Raw genomic sequence first — 23969 nt, 5'->3', positions numbered from 1 at the left:
GCCATAGAAAAGTATTGCTGGATTATGGTCTAAATAACCAGCTCACAGCAGCACAAATTTTATGCCAGTCTGAGATCACCATATTTTCAGTTCATCTCTTCACATGGTTTCCATGCAAGCCTTCATAATGAAATACCCCTCGTTTTTTGGACTGACTCAAGTCCCAGTGAGAAAGACAGAAGGGACTTGTGAGTCAGCAGGAGCTGGAGCTAGGACGAATCAATCACAACTTTGTTTCCTGTGGAAATACCAGCTGTTGTCATATTTGTATTGGAATTACATTGTGCAAGGCTTCTCCTAGCAATGGTCAAGCCGTGGACGAAAAGATTGTTTCTGGATCATCTCCCACTGTGTCTGCCTTTCTATAGAGACACAGGGTTGCCTTTACCATTATGAAATATCCTGTTGCTATCCAAAATACATTTAAGGGGATTTTCCCATACCATAAGTTCTGAAATAAGTAATCTTCGATAGTTACATTACAGGAAAGGTGCTGCTGAGCGAACCAAGATTAAGCAAATATTTGTCCCTGGCCCGTTTATATTCTTCTGTGTCTTTTGCTTTATTTGAAAATCGAATATTAACAGGGACCTAATTCTTCACTCAAGTCCATTATTTGAGCCCTATGTTCCCAGCAACTCAATACCTCATTGCTGACAAGTCTGGGTCGAGTTTGTCTCCTCTGGGAGGAAAGCAGACAGCCATAAACATCATCCCTTCTTCTGTTCCTTGCAAGAAGTCCTTCCACTGCTACCACTGCCCCCACGAGGTGCTTGGAGAGGATGCTTTTGTACAGGTATCAGTACAAACCACATTAGCTTCAGTCTCCCAGTATCTGCAGAAAAAGTGGTAGTTTTGTTCAAATGAATATGGCTACTTCTGTAATCTTTCATCTCCAGCAGCAAATGGGACATCCCTTCTAGTGCTGAGCTGTGCCCAGAGCCAGGCACAAATGGCTTCCTTAGGTGTGGGATAACAAATCCAGCTGATGAATCTCCTCCAACATCCTGCATCTCCACAGAGCACTGCTGGGGGACACTCACGGGTGCCCCGGGCCCCCCACACTCACCCAGGGGCTGCTGGGCATCACTTGCCAGAAAGAGAGATTAGAGACAAATTCAGCAGCTTTATTCAGGATTTACTCCTGTCTGTGGGGAGAAGGTTGCTAGGATTCTTATAGTCCTAAGCTACTTATATTTTCCAATTATACTTTAGGAAGAAGTCTCATAAATGTTTTATGTGAAAATATAAAAAATGGTTAAACAGTGAGACAGAGGGGAAAAAAAGAGAAAGGCAGGATTTTTTTGGTAAAATTCCATCCAGTCTACTTTTTGAGCCCAAAGCAATACCCCTGCAAGTCACCCCATAATTAAGCATCAAATTTCCTAAGGACTGAGTTAGAGACAATGAATGATGACTAAACAGCAGCAGACTACATCCTTATTATCAGCCACCTGCTCTCTGGCCATACAATTTTGCTTTCCTCCTCGCAGTTCACTTCCATTTGGGGTGTTCAAAGCCGCTGGAACACAGGCAGTCTTTCTTGGAACGATTTGTGCCTGTGCCTCTCAATACAACCTTTCCTCATCTGGACTGCTTTGGACTTTCAGAATGGTTGGCTCCCGCAGTTATGGTCTCACCCTTGCTAGAAGTATATGGGGAAGTGCTGCCTCTCAAATTTGGATTACTACTTCTGTACACAACATTTGCTTCTTCACCACAGGTGGCAGTGATAATCCAGAACTCAGAACAGGGGTCTGAGGGCAGCTGGCCAAAAAGTGCCACACAATCAGCAGATGTAAACATAAGGCATGAGCTCAGCACCTGGTGGTTTGATGCTTGTTAGCTTTCATCAGAAAAAAAGAATCAGAAATTATTAGAAAATAAAAGCAGTGTTACACCATCTCTCCAAACCAGCTAGAGTTCATGGCGCTTCTTTATAAGAAGTACTGCAGCAATAGGAACTGCTGCTTAAAATATGAATGTGTGTCACCACAGTGGGACCACAGCACTTCTAGCTAACAAGAGCCATTAGAAGTAGGGTGGGTGGTATATCTCTACATTTTGTACTACACAGTATTTGGTTAGTTCTAGTGCAAGTTCCTATATGGTTGTTTAAACACTTGTATAAACATGTGTTTAAGCACTTGAAAATAACATTGGGAACAGCAGCATCACAAAGAAGTTTAATCCTCACAGAAATGTTTTCCAAGATCATGTCTTTATAAGCACACTGTTCTGGGTAAAGGGGCATAAGCCATAAATATTAATCTAAAAATACAACAAAAAAGTCAACTTTCTAGCAGACAGTGACCTGTGATACACTAGAGTGTTCACTTCAACTGAGGGCATAGGTGCAAAGAGGGGATAAATTAAGATAAGCAATATAGTATAAAAGAGTTGATTATTGTTTTGTATTTTATTGTCCATGTTCAAACCACTTTGTGATCTAATAGAACATGGCATAAGAACCCAATAAAAGTCAACATGGCATCATGGATAGCACCATTTACATATACATGAGTGGGACAGAGAGAAAGGAGGTGCTGTCGTCTTTTCTAAAAGCATCTTCACACTTCAGGAGAATATGAGCAAAGTACCATCAAAGATCAAAACAGAAGCTCCCAACAGGACATGACTGATTTTGCTGCTGGAGTTTGGAGTAGTCTCAAGGGCTGACAAACCTGCAGTTACACTGTCACTGTCTCCATTGCAAGGGTTTTTGTCTCAATGACTTTCCAAATCAATAGGGACAATTCAGTCAAGCTTAAGCCTTAGATGTTTAAAGTATTTCAGAGCCCTTTATGGGTAACAAGTGAACCTTACAATACACTGAGATTGTTATCTAGCCTAAATCTGCACACAGATCAGCTGGGGTATATTAGAGGCTTTTGAACACTATGAGTTGATGAGAAACCTGGATCATAATCTGAAGTCCATCTCCCAGTTTTGCTCATTTAACTACCTGATTTTTTTTTCTCCCCTATGTTTTAGAAAGATATACCCTATTTGCCTTGAAATAAGGTAAGACACTAAAAAGCATCTGTAAGGTCAAATCCTCAACCAGCACTCAATTTCAGTAGTCTTATATTTAAAGAACGCTAAATAAATCCTATTGAGTTACAGAAACAAAAAAAATGACCAGTTACTTCAAAAGCAAGAGAATTTCCATCCACAGACAGTTTCCTGTGTCTCTTGCCCTTCCTGTGACACAGGATATCATGCAAAAAAAGGCTAAATTGACACTTGCTATCCTCCCATCCCGCAGTGTTTCAGGCCTCAAGTTAAAGTCTTGCTTCAATGGAAAGCTCTAAGTTTCACTTCAGGTCAAATATGAAGTTTGATGTTGCTACTGGATATTCTTCAGAGATAAGATATTCAATATACAAGACCTCCAGTCCCTTTAGAATAGATTTTTTACTTGGAGGCATAGCCTGTAGCCAGAGCTGCAGAGTCTACATAATTCAGGGTAACAATTAACCACCGCTAGCTCATTACTGCTAAAATAATATTCCAAGTGCAAAGAAGTCATATAAATCCCCAAGAAACATGAAACAAGGACTCCTGGTTTTGTTCATGACTGGTATGACACAGCACCTTGTTATGCTGCCATTCACCCTGATGAGATCCTTCCCCTTAAGATTTTGGCACATCACATTGGCATGTTCCTTGGATAAGAATGACTGTGTAAGACTTGTCTGTTTTAAGGAGAGACACCTCTCTGAGCAGGACACAGCTGACTAGGAGCTCTGGGTGAAGGGATGTTGCTGATCTCACTCCTTACAGGAAATCCCCCTCAAAAAGCATCACTTTGGAGCACGTCTGTTTCCGCAGCTTCGCTCTTTCTGCTACTGCAACTTTCTTGCTACTTTCATATTCGCTTTTTTTCCCCATAAGTTATTTCCAGACCTTCCTGGGTTTTTTAAAACGAGTTTTATTACATCACTGCTGTTGCCAGGCATGATCTGTCTGGCCCAAAGTAGATTCATGCAGCAAAGCCGGATCCCAGGACCTGCCAGTGGAGGCAAGACGGGGACTGCTGGCTGCCCTCTCCTGCCCAGAGCATCAGGCAGCCTTGCAGCTGAATACCTGCAGCCAGCCCATCACAAACAGTTGATGCCAAAACAGGCAAAAAATACAACTAGAACTGTCCTGATGTGCCATACACAGACAGATGAATATTTTATTGTTATTCCAGGAAAGGTTTTTAAAAGAACACATGAGACAACAATTACGCAGAGCTGTCTCGGTACATGGATTAAAAATATAAGCAATCTAACATTTAAAGGACTTTCTTAATAAAAACATTTTTTCTAAAACCCACAAAATAGCTCAGACCATAACAGCTAAAAAGTGCACATAAGCTACACTGATCTTTTTAAATTAGTTATGGCCAGAAAATTATTTTAATGATGGCAGAGAAGAAGAGTGATGAATTACAGAGATATTTCTGTTATGCAGAGCAGAAGATGGAGTTTTGCCCAACAATTATCCATGGTCTGACTTTGAAAGTCTCTTCGACAGCATGATGAGTTTAATAACAGAGGCCTGATTCACTGACACTGATACCAAATTGTTATTTCTAGCACTCACTGGCTCAAACCCACAGCTTTGCTAATATTCTGCAGTTCTTTATTGCCAGAAATAGCATCTCTTTAGGAAGAATTCAGGCAGGTATCCAGCCTGTATACATCAGCATGTTTACATTTCAGTTGGCAAACTGCTGAAGAACAAATTAATCAGGCAGTTATGTTTATGGCTGCAAATGTCCTCCCCCTGTCTGTTTGGTTTTGTAAGTGCCCAGATTACACCACATGGGCTTTCAAAGGTGCACTCACATCCCTGTAGAAGTCAGAGGGCACAGGCAAGATATACAGAGGTATTCAGCTGCACAGTCCCCACATTGGCACCCAACTCCATTTGGTTGCAATTAGAGATCATGAGACCTAAAAGTAACCCTACAGACCTTGGCTGTGTTTACTCAGCACCCTGTAGGCTCTTTGGAAATGGATGTAATCCCTACCGTGCTCAAAGTATGGAAGTGACTGGAGTTGTAGAAGAGCTGCCAGGAGAAGGGAGTGTGCCCATGCCACACGTGAGGCTGAAGCTCGCTGACCAAGCTGAACACAGGCAGTGAGAAGATCGCTGGTAAATGACAGTAGAAGCTGGATCAAAGCCATGCCCTCTGCCATGACATCTTCAATAAGGCTTAGTTCCATCTGTTGTTGGGTTGATTTGGGGCTTTTTTCTATAACTAGTTTTTGCTTCTCAACCAAAGCTATTATTTTAACCGATTTCAATGGCATATAGTTTGTTTTCTAAAAAAATGGAAAGTATCAGTCACTGTTTCTGCACAAAAAAAGAAATATCTGGAATTATTCAGCAAACTGGTGTTATAAGAGGCTTTGAGAGTAGCTGGTAAATTGTGCAGAGAGCAAACCTTACTTACTTTAACTTTCAAACTTTGCAGAAAGGAACCAAACTGGAATCTTCCTTTGGCAAAAAAAAAACAAACAAAACAAACCAAAACAAACAAAAAACCCACAAAACCCCAAACGCCACACACAGGAAAATCTGTTTCTATGGTTTTCAGATACTAGCTTTCCCCTTCGCTCCCTCCCCCCCCCAAAAAAAATCCCTGGCCTTTAAAAAAAAATGTGACTCATTCCTGAACGGATTCTTATAGCTGGATTAAAGTGGTATCTCTGTCAAGACTTCAATAGTATTAGTTGTTGATGCTGAAGAGTGTAAAAACCTGGAGGAATTAGCAGCTCTGCCTGCCAGGGTATCTCTTACCCACAGGCATTCTGTGCTGGAGAGCAGGAATCCTTCTCCAGCAGAAAATTCTGCCTTGTCATGCAATATCAAACACAAGTTGTTATCATTTATTACATTAAGGCTTCTTAAAGCTAGCCAAAGCACCAAGTGCAAAAAGTATTGTTAATCTTAATTATTTCTAAAAATGAACATTATACTAGGACTATGTCAGTTTTTAAGTTCATAAGTGCTGACAGTGTAATTTTCCATGATGCCTACATTTTAAATTCTGGGAAAACTTTCTTCTTTTTTTTTTTTTTGTCTTGGACTTCATAGAAATAAAAGCAGCAAGACCCTTCCATCTGTTTGTCATGGAAGTTGATAACAATACACGTGAAGTGAGAATGACCTGGACAGCTCAGCAGACATAAGCAAGAGTTTTGCTTTTATTATTAAAAATCCAAAACACCAAAAAAATACCTCAAATTTAAACTACATGTAGCATCATGACTGAAATCTACTGTAGAATAATCTTTTTACACATTGCAGAGGTGATCATCACTTTTAAGGTCAACATTAGACAAATCTGAAGATTTGAGCAGGTTTCAAAGGGCACTGAATCTCCTGCAGATTATGTGTCCTAGTAGGTATTGCACTAGTACTAATAAATCAGAGAGACACTGACATGTTCAAGTTTCATAGCAGTCAAAGCAGCATGCAAAATATCCATCCCAAAGAGCTCTCTTTTTGCTCTGCCTTGTGATACAACGTAATGCAAAAGGGAAATGCAAATAATGCATTTCATCACGGATGCAATGATGTGTGTGCCTCCTTAGAAACTGGGAAGTGCATTATTTTGGGTGAAAATGCATGATCTAAAGTTGGAACATCAAAGAAAATAAAAAGTGCAAATATATGCAGTATTTTTTGTGCTAAATATAAAAGAGAGTAAGGCATTATATAGGGAAAATAGAAGCAGCTTGAAATAAGACAGATGGGAGCTAAGCATTATCTACTTTTCGTTAGCTTTATTAATTACCTATCCACACCTATTGCAAACTGTGAGAGATATTTCTCTACTAAAGTACATGCATTTTCCCTTCCTGCCACATTTCCTGCACATAGATTCCAAAATAACACTGAAAACCTCAAAAAGGCAGATCCCACATTACAGTTTAGGTTCACAATTCCAGGAAACAGACTTAAACCAGAAAAAATCAGACTATTAAAGGGTTAAAAACTTAAGTGTGTCACGTTTTATACACACACATAAAAATTTCCTTTAATAAAGGACATTTAAAAGGAAGAAGCCACACAAGCTAAAGCAACACATCTCCTGCAGCAAGTGAGACAGGAATCAAACGAACCCCAGAGCTCCACTAAGAATGAAGATCTGTTTTATTTCACTTACCAGTATTATCCATTATTCCCTCTCGGTATTCAAAAAAGCACAGTTCCCCAGAAAAGCAGCCGGTATGCTCTCAGTCTCGCTCTCACTAATGAAGCTGGCTGCCCTTCTCCTGGTTATTAGACCTTGCTGGCAGTCAGAGCATACTTCATGTACTGACTGCAGTAGACATCACCAGGAAATTTATATCTCCAAGGATGACAAACAGCCATTAGCTCCATTATAGGCTGATTAAGACTGTGTGAGCCTATCAAGTAGATACTTAAATCCCCCAGGGTTTTACATCCTCGGGGAGAAAACAAAAGAACTCCTGCCTATAATATTGAATATACACTTCTGAAAAGTAAAAGTAATGCTGATGAGGAGAGGTTTAATGGGTAAGAAGGCAAAACTTTAAATAAAAAAGGGATATATTACAGAGCAAAGGGCTGTTATTTATCAATGACGCAGCAGCAAAAGTTTTAAGGAGAAAAAAAAGGGGAGGAATCTATGGCTGAGAAAGTGTTAGGTTAGGTTACAGTTTGGAGCTATTACCTCTGGCTGTGCTTTAAATCCTACAAGTTCTGCACCTGATGTTCCCTACATCAAATGTTCTCCTGTTTGTGAGAAACACAGTAGACGTGCTCATCTGTGAATGAATATCAGTATATTAAAAGCCTGGGGACAGGCATTATTATACTGTTCGTAGCTGAATGTAAGGAAAGACTGAAAAGTAACTACAGGGCTTTACTTCTTTTAAAGTCAAAGTAAAAACACTGGATGCTGGAGGGATTAGACTCAACAAAATCTGAATGACATGTGCTGAAATAAACATGTATGACTTCTGAATTTTCCATACTACCTGAGTCTCTGACGCACAGGCTTTTCCCCCATAGAAGTAAACAAGCAAACAAACAAACCCAGTATAGACTAATAAACATTTCCTGCTACCAGGATATAAGGGTTCCATCCACCATTTTGGCACTGATTTGCTGTGTAACACTAAACCGGGCATTTTCTGTTACAGTGTTTGCCCAGTGGTGACAGAGTAACCATTACACACATGCCCTGTGGTAAAAAAGAATGTCATATAGTACTGACACTACATAAATGCCACAGAGTATTTTCTTAGTATTTTTCCCTTCTATTAGACAATTCACTTAGCTACTCCACTCCTCTTTATTGCAATGGAAAAGAAATACAGATTTTTATGTCTATATTATATTGACACGAAAACCCCTCCACCTCACAGCATCACATGAGCAAAAAAATATATTTTCTATTCATCACCCCTTTACTGCCCCTTTTATCTTATTTGTCTTTTTAAAATGTTAAATAAAAAGACAGTTGCAGCACTGATCTATTTACACTGATTAAGAAGTGGAAAGCGTCAATAGCTGAGCTAAAGTCATCAGCAAGAATGGAGAATATCTAGGGCATACTGGATATATTCTGTATCTCCAGAAAGGAAGCGCTTCGAGGGCTAAGGAGAGACTAAAGATTAGAGATCTGTCACACTTCATATTAAGCTTCTATTTATAAGTGGCTTATGAACAGCTTATAAAAAATAGAAGTTAGCATAAGCATGTTGCATTAGTACATGTCACAGATAGCTACAACCACACTAATACAAAGGGTTAAATATGACCAATAAGGAACTTATTCATTTGCTAGATTCTGCATCACTTAATGACAATTGATTAATGTGCCAGTTTGGGTAATTGGTTAATGGCATTTGATGAAATCTAGCTGCAGAGGAGCACTAAACTGGAGGCTGTGAGATGGCCACCTGATAGAGGTCACCATTTTTCTTCAGCTTCTCTTTGGGAGATAGCTGCCTGGAGATTGCCAGATTCCTGCAGAAAAGGAAGGAAAGCACAGGCCCTTGGCATGTCTTTAAAGCCTGTCCTGGAGAGAGTTGGGGGATGTACTGCTGCACTGGCAGACTGCTTGGAAGAGAAGTGCAGAGACTGTGCCTTTGTGCTAAGATGCTATTACTCTACTATGAAGCCAAACCATGGGGACAGCAAGCTGCCTGTGTGAAAGGAAGAGATTCCCTGGTTTTTGAGATGGGGCTCTGAAGAACTGCAAAACCTACAGGTGCCTGAGCTCAAACAACACTTAGGGATGGTGCCAAAGCCACCACAGGGCAGAAGGATATAAGCATATTTTAAATCTTAGCAAGTATGCAAATATCTTGTGCTGATTAAAACTAAGAGAGATTGGTTTTGAATCCAATTTGTTTGCTTTGAGTTTCACTGGGGGCCAGGAAAGGGGGAGCTCTGTGCCTGAGAAGCCACTAGGCAATGGTGCAGCTATAGGGAACCAGTACTAACCCTTGTGGCTGGGGAATACAGGTGGGCAACAGCTTGTGCCAGAGAGCCCAAGAAAGGTGCAAAGCTACACCTACTTAGACCTCAGGCAAGTGAAAAGCTCCAGACAGTGACTATTTCTGTGTGGCAGAGTGGTCCTAGTGTGCATGCCATGGCTGAACCTCAAGTGCAGGGCAGATAGGCTTCATGGTGTACTTCGGGGTGCTGGTCCCCCAGTCACACAGACGAGAAGACCTATTGGAGAGTAAGAGAGCTCCCTTCCTGCCCACACCCACATGTAAAAGTTTTCTTCCAAAGATGTCCTGGAAGATGGTAATGTGTACCCACGTCCCACCATGACATCCAATTCAGATATAGTCACAGCTTCAAGTTAGCTGAGGATCAGGATTTTAAGGTGCTAAGTAGAGTATGGAAAGTCCCAATTATAGCAGCTTGATAAGCATTGAGTTTGGATGCTTCGTCAGGGCTGTGTGACAGGTAAACATTTATTAACTCTTGAAAGCTAACTATAAATGGAAATTTCTTATGGTATGTGATGTGAATCTCTACCATTTGAACAGAAAGTATCTCACCAGGAACCTTCAAAAAAAGAGAAAGCTTTACAAAATACATTACTTGGGTTTTTATTTTTAATTGTAGGTAATTAGAATTAATAGAAATTAAGAAACGTGTATGATCAGATGCCATTATACCAGGATTAAAGCAATGTCTCCCTGACAGAACACATATGAAAAGAAGGATACAGATAATAGATGGGGTTCAACAGCAGACTGTGATTGTTATTTAAAAGTAAAATATACATATATTTCTGGCATAAACTTACTTAATTTGTGAGTACAGAGCAACCCCATCACAATCCACAGTTGCATGACACCAAAATGCGTCAGTCTTTTTAAGGACAATTTTGGGTAAGGACTAAGACCAGATCTGCACAGATCCAAAGCTCTCTGTCCACCTTCCAAAGATCTCATACTCCATCACACTGTATCCCAGTTTTCTTCAGCTTTGAGGTGATCCTGTCTAACAGTCCATTTTGGTCATAGGCACTTAAGACCTGGGCTCAATGTCATGTTCATTCAGAGACTTCCTGAACAATTTTGCACAAGCTCCTCCAACATCTGACCTAGAAACGACCTGTACCATGCTTGCTTCCCACACCTCAGCTGTATGAGGATAAACACCCCGGAAGCTGGGCGATGTTAAGAGGCGATGAAGTAGCTAACTCAGATAACCAGTACCACCTCTCAGAGAAGAAAGCGTTACAGGGTACATTAGAAACACTGTTAATGACACAGAACCCTAATGATCCTATTCTCCAATATACCTGATGTGCACTGCCTGCTGCAGTAATGACACTTCGCTCTCACAAAAATCAATGAGGATTCAGAGAGGCACAGAAATCTGCCCAGGTAAGAAGCAAATAGAGAAATTGAGGCAAACAGAGACCTCAGCACCCAGCCATCGAAAACACTTTGAGTTGACAAACATGCAGAACCAATGTACAGCATCAGCTGTGGTGTTTCTGATCATGACAAAGATGTCTAATAACACATTTAGAAAATGTGAAATCTGGCTCTGCTCGGTGCATATTTGTCACTGCAAAGATCTGACTCCATAAGATGCCATTTCGGGCAAAATGTTTCACTTCCCTTTCACTGTATCTGTTTCTTCCCACACAGAACTCATCATGCAGGTGTCTCCGGGAGAAGCTATACTTGTTTTTAGATGCTGTGGGTTTGAATAGTTAACGTCAACACAATACAGCTTCATGCAATTCTTCTAAGTGTCCACCAATTCCCAGGGCAACAACCACGCTGAGTCAAGTGATCTGTAGCCCTCCAAAAGGTATTTCCTTCTGTGAAGTACACTTCCATTCACCAGTGGTGGGGTGGTTTCACAGGGAGGGAAGGAAGGACACACTGAAGGCATGGGAATGGCTGCAAATATCTGGGCTCTGCTACAGACAAATCCCAATCTTTCAGTCGGTAACAAAGATTGTCACTGCAAAAGGATGCTTTATAAACTGCACCAAAATCCTTGATTAGTAACATCTCTATAAATACAGAGTTGTTAGATGCACATTCTTCAGGCTTTAGGTATGTGAAAACCATCTCTCCTCTGGCACATACTTGAAAATTGCTAGGCAAAAGAGAGAGCCTCTTGAGGAAGTGCTCAGTAGTATGCATGGATAGGCTTCCCTGGGTAAGGGTAGAGGGTTCAGCACAATGCAAGACCAACCTCTAACAGACACCTTCCCTAAACTTCAGCAACTATCATCTCAGCATCACTGGGAGAAGGTTTTGCCAAGTATCTTTTCCCCACCTTACAGAGGCAGAAGAGTTTGAGAGCAGGACAGTAACAAGGATACACTTCTGTGAAGAAGCTAGAGTTCAACCTGGAAATATTGTTAATACACTGCTACAAGTGCACAGGATACTTTATTTTGCCAAGCAAACAACAAGAGCCTTTTGTTCCCCAGGAAGACTTTATCCTTGAACAGCCTGGACAGATGCAGTGGATCTGTCTCTTGCCAAAAGCCGTGAGGGGAGAAGCAACACCTCTGAAGTCAACAGATTTAAACTGATAGAAAACAAGACAGGAGTGGGATCCAGACAGCAATATGTGGTCGTTGTAGGTTGGGAGTTTCACAGCACAGATGGGTTTTCAGAAGGAGCAGGAAGGGGCTGGGCATATGTTGAGTTCAGTGCAGAAAAGTGTGGCAGGGCTGAGTGAGAGGAGGGACAGAGGAAGTGGGAGAGGAGAGCAGGGACACAGGGAGAGGTCAAGAAAGAGGTTTCAGCATATCATGAAGAGAGGCACTCAGCAGGAAACAAAAGCATTGGCAAGAAAAACATCTCTAAATGCTTGATTATTTAGGCAAATTGTACCTTTTTTTCTGAATCTCAGCTTTTAGTGAACTCATATCTACAAAGAGGCATCATATGTGTTTGGTTTGAAGTATCTGGAAAAATAAACACAAAGTTTTCGTCTTTAGCTTTCCCACTGATCCCTTTATGGAGGTTTTGCATGTGCCCAACTGCTTACATAGCCCTGGAAATCTTTAGAGGATTTCTTGGATTTGGATGTGCTTGAACGAATTGTGCCATGCCCTGACATGACAAAAGTAAATATATACTAACAGTCTCCTTGTGTCCCCATGAGCACAGCTGCACAGCTGGTGATGGGAGCCTCAGAAACAAGACATCTAATGGTTTTAAGGATTTTTACTACTGTTTAAAGCAGCTCAGAACTATTAGCAGGCTGTCTGCCTTCAGAGAACAATTAAATCTACTCAGAGTCAGGTCTAATCGACATGCTGGTAAAAATGCCATAAGTCTCAATGTCTGCGCTCCATCCTCCCTCGTAGACAGCCTTTACTTCTGTATTGTTTCCATTTCTTCCCTCCTCTTGCCCTTGCATGAGGACATGTACAGACACAAACTAGGCTGTGGTTAGTCCTCCGTGTTTGGCTATTACTGGAAGTCAAACTCTTAGACCCTGTCATGTACCAGCTTCTACAGAGCTAAGTGGGGCTGCAACAGGAGGAAGGTGTATAGATCAGAAATTGCCACACATCTTCCACTGAACTGCTAAGGATTTGCTGTCAGAAAAAAACCATGCCCTTCTGTTTGCTCTTTGCAGTCTCCCAAAATTGAAAATTACTTGGAAAAGCAAATGGCTACGAAAGGGATTAGGGCTATCATTTGGGAAAGTGCAGAAGAGATATTTTCCTCTCTGTCACAGAAAACTGGGAAAATGTTTTGAGAGAAAGGCTACAAGACCTGGACAGCCATTTACAATCCCTGGCGTGGGTGTTCCTGCATTAATGTAACATATTGCTCACATAAGTGAATTTTGTCAGGCAAACTGAAATAACCTCTCTCCTTTTCTCTTTAAATATCACAAACAAGTGCTTTGAAACAAGTTACTATTCCTGTGGAAACAGATGAGCTCCAACCAAAACCTTACCTCAGAGCATGGCCTTTGCTACCCAGAGCATCAGGCTAAATCAGATATAGGAAATAGAGAAAATCAGTTCAAAATAAGACTTTTGAGCGTAATTTTAAGGTAGCCGGCTCCTATAATCCTCAGTATTATATGATAATAACAAGGAATAGAAAGTTTGCATCCATGTGTACACTGAAATAAAGTTCCAGACTCAAACCCCATTTTATGAGCTGCAGGCTTCCCACACCTGAGCTAGACAGTTATCGAGCCTGTTATAAAACGTTCTGGCTTTGAAAATCTATTAACATCTTTGAACGTTCTGAAACCATCATGATATTTGGCTAGATGCAGTATTTGTATTAGAACAGGTTTTCTATAAAGAGGCCAAATCAAAGCTCTGTATACAAGGACAGACAGTTTTGGATCCTCAGTTTATCTCTGGCTCAGTTGTACTGCAGCAACACCTCCACACTCAGTATTTGACTCCATCAGAATGGCTAATACAAGCAAAAATGCTTCAGACTTCTATTGCCACATAAGCAGTGAACACACATTGTAAGTCATAGGGGCCAAGGCACCAAGAAGAAACAAAAGGCCTTTTACTCTGTCAGTGAAAGTTACAATAAGAAACAATAGTTGAAAACTGAGAATAGGCATTTTCAAGGAAAAACGTATCTATTGCAACACCAAATGTGATTAAGCTACCAAGGCTATCAGTGAATTTTCTGTCTCTGGAGGTCATCACATCAGGACTGGATGTCTTTCTCGATGACAACAATAAAACATAAGTTACTGAGCTCAATAAAAGGGTAAATGAGCATCATTTAATGGCTTGTATCACACAAGTCAGACCTAAGAACCCCTTTGGCATTAGTGCCATGAATCTGTGTAAAAAGGCCAGTCTTCATTATCCTTACTGAAGGGAAATGCCAGACCTTTACCATGCCTGAATAACTGCATATAATAGATTTATAGAACATTTTACCCCATTCCTTATCTTGGGACCTTATTCTTACCTTCTGCCCACCACTCTTTTGTGTGTTCTGCAGATTCCTCTCTTGCAGTCTTATGTACAGGAAAAAGAGAGGCATAAACAAAGGTCTTTTTCTGTTTTTCCTTAAAATCTGCAAACAGATAATTCAGTAAAGAAAAAACAAGGAAAGACAATATATCCTGGTCTGAGGATCTGAGGCGATACCCAATTTATGGTGAAACCAACAGCAAAACTTCTGCTTCAGTCTGGCCAGGACTTCATCTCTAGACATAAAACATGTGGCCAGGCTTATGTTAAGGATAGGGGAGATTCTTGATGCTTCAGTTTGTTTTAAGTACTATGAGTGAAAATACATGAAGAAAGTCTTCAGCTACGCAGTAGAAAAGTGTGCATTTGTCTTAACCCTCTCTCTCAGTTGAAGTAAAATTTAGACAAGTGAGAGCTAGATAATGTTCACTTAAATGACAAATGCCACCCTTAGAAAAATGATTAAATAAATATTGAAAAAGCAAAAGCAGCTTTTCAAACTTTGAAGGCTGACAAATTACTGCTAGTGTGAAGTCATGCATGATACATGATGCACTGTACACTTAGCCAGACATATACTTGGCCACCTCGTTAGAGGTTACTGTTTTGCAACTTGATTCGTGAAACAGAAATCTGACCAGACATAAACTAGAAAACGACCAGAGGAGACACTTTACAAGATCCACTAAAGAGAGGAACAACTTCAGCTTGCTACCTTACTGTCTCTTCCCCTTAGGTACTGCTAGGTACTGTTATCATATAGATCTTTCCACTAACCTGTATTGCTTTTGAACCCCATAGTGCACATAATAAAGTAAAATCCATCAACCAGAAGTGACTATCAAATAAAGGAGCACTTCTAGGTGCTGCCAGGTGCTGCAATATTTGTAAAAGAGAATGGCAGGAGAGACTAACTAAAGCAGAGTTAAAGACTGCTTGAGTGTGTTCTCCCAAATGACTTTTAAAAATACCTATTTATCTATAAATTTATTCCCTAATTCACCATAGTGGGACTGTATTCTCAATTAATTCAGTTTCTGTTCCACATAGAAGGGATTTGCTTTACACACCTATAGTCCAAGTTATTTTATCCATATAAAAAACTGGTATCTGTACAAGGTCTGATGGAATTATGTCTCACCTCTTCAAGCTTAGGATTATTACTACTTCAGTCCCTGAGTTTCTTTGGAGTTGCAAGGATTACTTTCCTCCTTCATGGGCAGAATATCAAGTTGAATGGGCTGTGTAACAGTACAATGTGCCTAAACGGGATCTGTCTATGTTGTGCTAGTAGAGACCCCTGAAATTAAACACTCATCTTTTTTTCCTGTATCTACTTCACCTGCTCTTTCCTGACCCAAAATGAGATATTTATGAATGAGAACTTTCTCTGCATGATCACCTGCTCAAGGGATCCAGCTAGACTAGAATCTCAGCTCCATATACTGTTAGCACAAGGTGCTTCATACTTCCACAAAAGGATATTTCTTTTTAATGACTATTAGTCAAAGATTGACTTTGCTTATTTAAGTGCAGAAAGTGTGGTGAATTGACTGTCTGTTAGTGTATGTGTAATTTGACTCTTTGTACCCTCATCAGTCACAGAAATGTCTGTTCACTTTGACTTCTGTTAAACTCTTGTCCCTAACTGCTTTAGGTACCACATAAAGCATCACTTTACCTTGCACAGCTTGATGATATTCTAACAACAGCAACAGAACAGATGTTCAAATGCACCTCAAAGGTAGTGAAAGGACAGGTATATTTTAATTATTATAAAATATAAGTTTTCCCTGCAGAGGCTTGTTAACAACTGTAGTCATTTTTATTCTAATTTGGTAGCTAATATGCTTGCCAGGAATTACTGTAAAATGCTTGTGACAAACACAGAGCCCAACTGATATCAGCAAAGTACACCACATAAATTGGCAAGCTGGAGATGTGCCATATGCAGAGGTTGGGAAAAATGCATTAGAAAGAGTTTGCTTTTGCTGAATGAATAGACAAGGTAAATATTTTTCAGCTCAGGATGAAACTGTGTCACCATAGGCTATACTTTCATGAGGCCACAGCTGGCCAGTATAGCAGAAGAAAAATGAAACCCCAGAGTAATTTCAGGTAATAATGCCAATAATTCAGCAGCCCAAACTTTTTCTTCTGAGTCAGAACTCCAACAGTGCTCCACTCCAGTATGGAGCCAGAGGGTGAACTACTGTTAATATAACATAAAAACTTCCAGTGCCGAGTGGTGTATTATGATGAACTCAGCAACATGTTATAAATCTGGTACAAACTGCTTGGTTGCTTTGCACAGAATTATGCATATCTTGGGAAGAAGGGCAGAAAGACCAGAGAATTTGACTGAAGAGGAAACAAAGCAGCCAGGGAAACTCTGGAAAGACATCCTAAGGAAAACGTAAGACCAAATGCCAGGTGAAAAAGACTGAGCTGCAAGCAGTGAAATTATGCCCTTTTGTTTGACTCTCACTGTCTTCAGGGAAACAGAACTTAGTGTACAACCAGATAAAGAAATCAAAGACATTTCTGCTTCTATTATCAGTTTCTCCTCATAAGTGAAACAGCACATCAGGTTGTGTGGAAGTTCAAAAAGCGGCCAAATGCGGATGGCAAATTGGTTTGTGCTATTTCTTTCCTTCCTTAGCTCTTACTCAAAGTAATCTGTTTATTGTAACATGCCTTTCACCTGGGCGTGTCATGCAAGGCAGTTTAATCCCTTTTGTGGCAAACAAGTCAGCATTCTTTTCCTGGGGTGGTAATCAGGCACGAAAAGAACTCCAGAGCAACATTTGTATGGCATTGCTCCTTTTCTTTTGCCCTTACAATAGCAATCACTTGCAGTTGCAGTGCCTGTTTGGTGCACAATCTAGGATGCTGTAATTAACTTCTGAACAGTCTTTCTATTAAAGCATCAACAAAGGTGTAGGAGGGGAAATGATGTATCCTGCTTCGTTTACTTCTAAAAATAACGACATTTCACCAAGAACATGCTGCTTGAATTTGCCTGGAGAGCATAGTTAGATACACAGGGAATGGTGCCCTCTTGAGAGCCATATTAAAAAACTCATTAAAGCTATTACAAAAGGTGGTTGGGTATTTCAGAACTATGTTGTTCTTCTCTTTACATTGCAGGGTGGTGAGAAGTATAAGCTTCTTTCCTTCAATGAGAAAGAGAATATTATAGAAAGACCCTGACAAAAATATATTTGAAATATTCTTTTTATTTGCATTATTAATAGGTTTGAATTATTAAAATGTGATGAATTTGAAATAGCTAATTATTTTACTGCTGGTATCTTTTTCTTTTGTCACTGAGGTCAGCCTGGACAATGGGATTACAATGAAGATTGTTCCCTCCTGGATTTCCCATTTTCCATCTTGGTTTTGAAGCACAGGTATGCTGTCTTTTGATAATTTCCTTCCTCTAATTTGTTTTCAGTCTACCAGTGTGGGTAAATGGCACAACCATATGCAGTCTTAACCTCCCAACCCTTGTGCTCTCTACTTGTCCTCTCAGGTTACATTCTTCAAGTCTAACAAACCCCCAAACGCCAAGCATTTTGGTGAAGTCTTGAAATGGTGTGTTTCTTGTGGTAGTTTCAGCATTTATCTAAAGCAGTTTTTCAAATATCTTTAAATTCTTACAAAACCTTAGCATTGAGCATAAATTACTTCACAGTGATTAACCTCTCAAGTGCTTTGGAATTTTACCTGGATTGTGATAATGCTTTCTTTGTGTGCCATAGTGTGGTGGGGGAAAAAAAAGTGGGTTTCCCCCTTGAGTTAAAAAAAATGGTAACCCCCAAGGGGGGTGGTGTCTCTCTTGGTGTTGACCCAATCAGCGCCCCTGCAAAATTAAAACATATCACACCAGACCGGAAAAGAAGGGTGATGAGGTAGCTGGAGGAGAAGTGGCCATGTTCTGAAGCCACAAGGAGAAGGGGAGGGAGCCCCACTGGGGGGCCTAGGCCTCCCCAGCCCCCGGCTGGGGGGCTGCAGGAACTTGGAACAGTGTTAAACTGGGCCAGGTACTGTAGCTAAGAGCTGGGGGAACTTTCTCCACTGTGAGCAGCAGCAGGAGATACTGAAAGCGGTGGCGGAGCAGCAGTGATCGGAGAAACTATGGCAGAAAGTCAAGGAGATAAGAAATAAGCATGCAGCTAAGCAGAGAGACAGAGAGATGCCTGAAGGAGAGAGAGAGAGAGAGAGAGCAACAGAGCAGGATTAAGCTCTACAGAGAGAGTTTTGGGGTAAGAACTGAATCAACTCCCCCAAACCCTTGTGAGACCCCTCCTAGGAGGAGGCGGTGGACCCCTACTTGAGGGGAGTCTTGGAATGCAGCAGTACCAGAGAGAGGAGCTGAGAAGCTCAAGACATCCTGGAAGCTGGACCGGGACGGCCAGACGAAATACAAAGGGGGTGACCATGCCCCCCACTGCTGCTGCCTGGCTGGCAGCCTGAGACAGAGCGCAGGAGCTCTGGTAGAACTCTTGAGGCAAAGACTTTCAACTGAAAGCTGCCCGAGATGTTCTGACTCAGAGGTAAACAACCTGAGGAAAGGGACCGTCATGAAGACCCCTGCGCTTTGTGATATGACGTGGTGAAGTGAGCCTGTCCCTGCTTTTGCAGTCCACAGGAGAGAGAGAGACCTTCGATTGGAGTCAAAGAGCTGAGAGGGGTGAGAGAAGACCCCTTGTGTGTAATGGAAAGAGATCCAGCTACAACTACAACTACGACTGCTGCGTGGAAGAAGAGACTGCTGCTCTGAAAGTGGAAAGGATCTTTCCTTCTTCCCTTCTGAATTTTTACTGGAGGAAGAAGAGATTTGATCCATTGTAAATATTGCTTTATCATAGGAGAGATAGTTAGGATTATGTATATAATGTATTATAATATTTGTGTAGTGATTGTAATATAATTCCCTTCCCCCCATATCGAGTCTTGTGTTTTGTCTGGAAAACCCCTCTCACACTGGGCTGAGTTGTGGGAGGAGGGCTTGGACTCGGGAATTGGATTTTGGGGGTCTCAAACTATGACACAGTTATATGAAAAACAGACCAAAGGAGACGTATGCAAATTGACAGAAAGATGTATTACCTCTTTGCTTGAATTTGTGAAGACCATTTTGATTCACAGTGCAGTCCTCTCCAGTGCTTGCAACTTTCCTGGCTTGGTAATAGTTGCAAAATTTGCAAGGATATTCTCTGTAATCCTACATTCAAATCAAAACTGAACCATTGAGTACAACTGAGACAGGGATTGCCCTGTCAAGATCCTGCATGAGATGTCCTTTTAGACTGACAGAAAACTGCTGATAAATATTTTTGAGAGCAATTTATCACACTGTTGTACACCCACTTCATGGAGATTACATCTAGGTCGTGTTTCTATGGCTTACGTGTAAAACACAGTCCTGTGGAACAGTCTCAAAATCTCTTTGATTTTGAGATGTACCAAATCAAGACACATGTAGTGTTTTCCTTCACCAGGCAACTTAGCTCTCCAAAGCAGAAAATCAAATGCATTTATCACACATTTTCTCTCATTTAGTTATTGACTCAATTACTTTCTAAGTACTTGCCAATTGTTCAATGTAGCTCATTCTGGAACCTTTGTAGCATGACTTTTAATCTAACTGGTCCCTGGCTGTTGTTATAAAACATCACACCAGGACACTGCCATGCAACAGTGTCTTGCAAAGCCCTCTCTCAAAGAGCCAGTGTCAGCTCCCATGCTGCTCCAGACTGTAGCGGGGTGCTTTGCTGAAACTCTGCCAGCATAACAGACACAGCATTGACTGTGGCTTGCTCTGGGAAGCCATACATGGAAACAGTAACACAGACCCAGGTAATTAATTTTCCTGTTCAGCTTTCAGGGATTGGGGCAGAAGAGACAGCATGGTACACTCATTCATTTGCCACCTGCCAGCCAGTCCTGGGGAGAGAGACCTCCAAACAAAGTGTTGTGTTGCTACACCAAAAGGAAAAACTTCTTCCACATGTAGCAAGGACACTCCAGGCCAAGACAGTTGCTCGGCTGAGCAAGGGCTGCCAGGGATGGTGGAGTGCCACAAACTAAGCTCAAGAATGCATGGAGAGGCCCAACAAATAGAGGGGGAGAAAACAACGTCACTGAAATATTTGTAAAGAGCAGAAATATAAATCAGTTAAGGAGGTACTTGCTCTCAAGCTGCTGACACATGGTTTACAAGATGAGATGAAAGAGATGAAGTTGATCTAAAAAGAAGATTGTGCTGGCCCCACATTTCAATGAGCCCAATTAAATTAAAGGAACAAGCCTGTCAATGCCTATCTTTGCTAGAAATCAGCCATGCAGCCCACTGATTGTCTGCACAGTTATACAAGTCCTATAATTTAACATTTTTAGTGACTTTGTATCCATTTTGCCATGCCTCTTTTGGAAAAAGATGATGTTTAAAGATAACTAAGCAAATTACATCAATTTCTGAGCTAGACCAGTCCACAAAGACCCTCCTATGACAGGTCTAATGATCACATTTCTATTTTATGAAAGTCAAGTGCGCTAGATAAACTTTTTCATATGCTTAGTCAGAACTTGCAAAATCTCTGCTATACATCTCTCACAGGTTTTTAAGTCCAAATCGAAAATTAAATCTCTTTAGAAGAAAGCTAAACAGTTAAACTAAAAGGAAGCATTCAGATACTATATTGTCCTAAGGCTTCAATAAGCAATGAAGTAAGCCAGCCTATTTATTGCATATTTAGGTCAATGTTGTATCTGAATACAAAAGGTTAGTGCATAATTTTCAAATTCATAAAAAACAAGCGAAACCAAAACAAGACCAACCAGCCAACCAATAACAACAAAAAACAAACAACCAACTGTGCTTTTCATCCTGACATATTACCAATTACACATTTCAAGACCTGGATGGAATCACACCATGATTCCTCCCCCAGAATCCAGGACATGAAGATCTTTTACCACCCTGCTCTAGCAACACAGCCTGACCCAAAGCTTTCAGAAAGCCTGCAGCAACAGTCCTACATATTCTTGAGTCACAGGGGCTGAAACACACCAAGCATTTCTTGTGGGTGTTGTGGAGTAAGGGAGCTTTGGCTCCTTAGCCTTGCAGATGCTGCAATGGCTGCTTGGATATTTTTTTTTTTAGTTTCTCCTCCTTGTCCCCCATTCATCTGCACATATATGTGGGAGATGGCCAGAACTTACAGATATAATTTCCTGGACATGAATTACATTCTATAAAATGACACAGTCATTTTTCACTGAGTCACTTTTCATGATCATTTCAGCAAGTATTGAATAAACAATAGAGAAATACTTTGATAAGTTAGTAAGAGTGTTCTTTTCATGTTTTATTTGGTGATACGTCATGGGAAAACTGCTTTAACTTACTTTTAGTCATATATCTAGTGTCTATAATTTTACTATTTCATGTAGAAGAAAATTCCTGTTGCAGACGTACTGGCATACATGACCACTTTGGTGACATCTTTGATACTTATCAATTGCGTATGAGCCACTTAATGTTACTGTCAGTTTATTTCATGAAATACAGTCTAAAAGCAATAATCTAGCCAGGCCCTCTTCCTCCAAGAATAAAAGAAGAAAAAAAAAAAAGAAAACAAAAGCTTTTTCCTGCCATAAAATTGTTTACAAGTTGGAATGAATGAGTGATTTCTCTCTTTCAGGCTTCTGGGGAAAGCCTTTTCCATGCTGAAGTAATCAAGCTGGGAGAAGGAACTACTGTCTTCAGGCCTGTTCAGACTAGTCAAGGGATTCTGTATCTGCCATTAGAGCTACATACATCAAATCTAAATCTCTAGCAGGCCAGCAAAACATCAGGGTAAACAACAACTACTTAAGTGCATAATGCCAGTCAAGGTCTAGATGTGTATTTCTGAACACATTTTATAGATCCAGTTGAGTTTTGTTTTAGAAAAGACTACTTCAAGTTCAGCACATACAAAAATTTTAGTCAAATTATTTTAATGATTTCTTTCTCAAAAGACTACATAATAAGTGTACAGTTCAACCTGAGAGTCTGCTTTGTGAACTTGCTGTGGACCAGGGTCAAAGCACTCTGAGCAAATACTGGAAAACCTGGTACTAATTAAAGCCAGCTTCTCTCATAACAGATCAATGTCCAAGTGTGCAACTGGCTGCCGGCAAATAATAAGAGCTTCTGTTAGTTCCCAAACAACACAGATAACAGATCTTGCTCACTGACTCCTCAGCAGTTTGACAGATCAATACAAAACCCACAAGCCCCGACCTAAGTACATCAGAATCAATATGACCAAGGAGATCCAATTTCACTAGCACAACCAATAATGCCAAGCTTGGCTGAGGGAAGAGCAATAGCTGATAATAACATTTTGTGTTGTTTAAATATACATTTTATGGATTAGAAAAAAAGGGGTGGGGCGACCTTCAAGAAATTTAAAAGGCTGACACACCATCCCATCCCACTGCAGCTTTGTGCCTTTAAACACAGCTGAGTTTGCATTTAAGGCACAGAAAGTAATGACGACTCTGCTGTGACTTCACCTGGGAAGGAGAAGAAACCGGGCGAAACCAGCTCAGAGCAATCTACCAACTCTGCTGCAGGAGGGCTGATCACTCCCTATAAACAAGCCTGTATTTCCCGTCTTCTCGAACTGCAAGCAGGAGCAGAAACCCAGCGCCAGAGAAACGGTGTTTGCTGATCAGCATAACAACCGCCCCATCTAGTGTATCAGCCTCACACGGCAGCGTCTCGCTGAGACACAGAACCTCTCACCCACACGAGATTTCCCCCAGCACTCCCCTGGCAGCCAGCTGGGCAGCTGGGAGATTAAGACACCTAAATAAGGGTATGGAGACGATAGATTATGGGAGGCATGGCAAATGGGTCAGAATATGGAGGAGGCAGTTCTGAGAATACGATGTTGAGGCGTAGAAGGTGTACAGCTGGGCTTAGGGAAAGCTGTTTTGGTGGTGACAAGGCCAGATGCCACTCTAATTGTAAGGATGCTCTTAGGTCTGAAGTCTTACGAAAAATAACTGAAGAGGTAACAAAACAGGAGCTACAAGAGAGCTAATCCTACTTTATGGCTGGGCAATATATTTCCATTTCAACCTAAGCACCCTCACAAAACCCGAAAATCTTTGCTTTTCCAACTTTTTTCCATTTCCTTCCTCCTGCAGCAGGAAGATTATTGAAGCTGTTTGTCCTTGTAAACAGGCAATATCATGAACAGCAAAAGAAAGCTCCATTACCTTATACATTCATTAAATAGAGAAAAAATAAAAAAGATTGTTCATATGAGTGAGGCTTTCTTCAAGCAATTACTATAGTGCAAACAAATTGTTTAAAGCCACCAACCTACTCATTTACTGTTTTCTGTTGTATAGTCAGTGTTTTCAGGCTCCTTCACAGACCCGTTGGAAAATCTTGGTCTGTGGACAATTCTCCTCATATCCATGGCAGACTAGACCTGGAGCTAGTAAGAGTCCAGCA

The 23969-nt window shown here is 40.8% G+C and overlaps 1 protein-coding gene across 4 annotated transcripts in view; it reads right to left on the bottom strand.

Annotated features, from left to right (window-relative positions):
- Positions 1–23969, bottom strand: part of PHACTR2 (phosphatase and actin regulator 2) — a 135926-nt gene that overhangs the window by 98209 nt on the left and 13748 nt on the right. Inside the window, exon 1 of one of the 4 annotated variants that reach the window (XM_017825889.1) lies at positions 7169–7334. The exons of the other annotated variants lie outside the window; for them this stretch is intronic. Coding sequence (XP_017681378.1) covers positions 7169–7181 — 13 coding nt within the window. The 5' untranslated portion in view covers positions 7182–7334. Of the gene's footprint in view, positions 1–7168; positions 7335–23969 lie in introns of those variants that run through there. 4 annotated transcript variants of the gene reach the window in all.

This window comes from Lepidothrix coronata, unplaced genomic scaffold, assembly GCF_001604755.1.
Source record: "Lepidothrix coronata isolate B3197 unplaced genomic scaffold, Lepidothrix_coronata-1.0 Scaffold123, whole genome shotgun sequence".
Lineage (NCBI taxonomy): Eukaryota > Metazoa > Chordata > Aves > Passeriformes > Pipridae > Lepidothrix > Lepidothrix coronata.
This window is presented reverse-complemented; position numbering and strand designations above follow the sequence as displayed.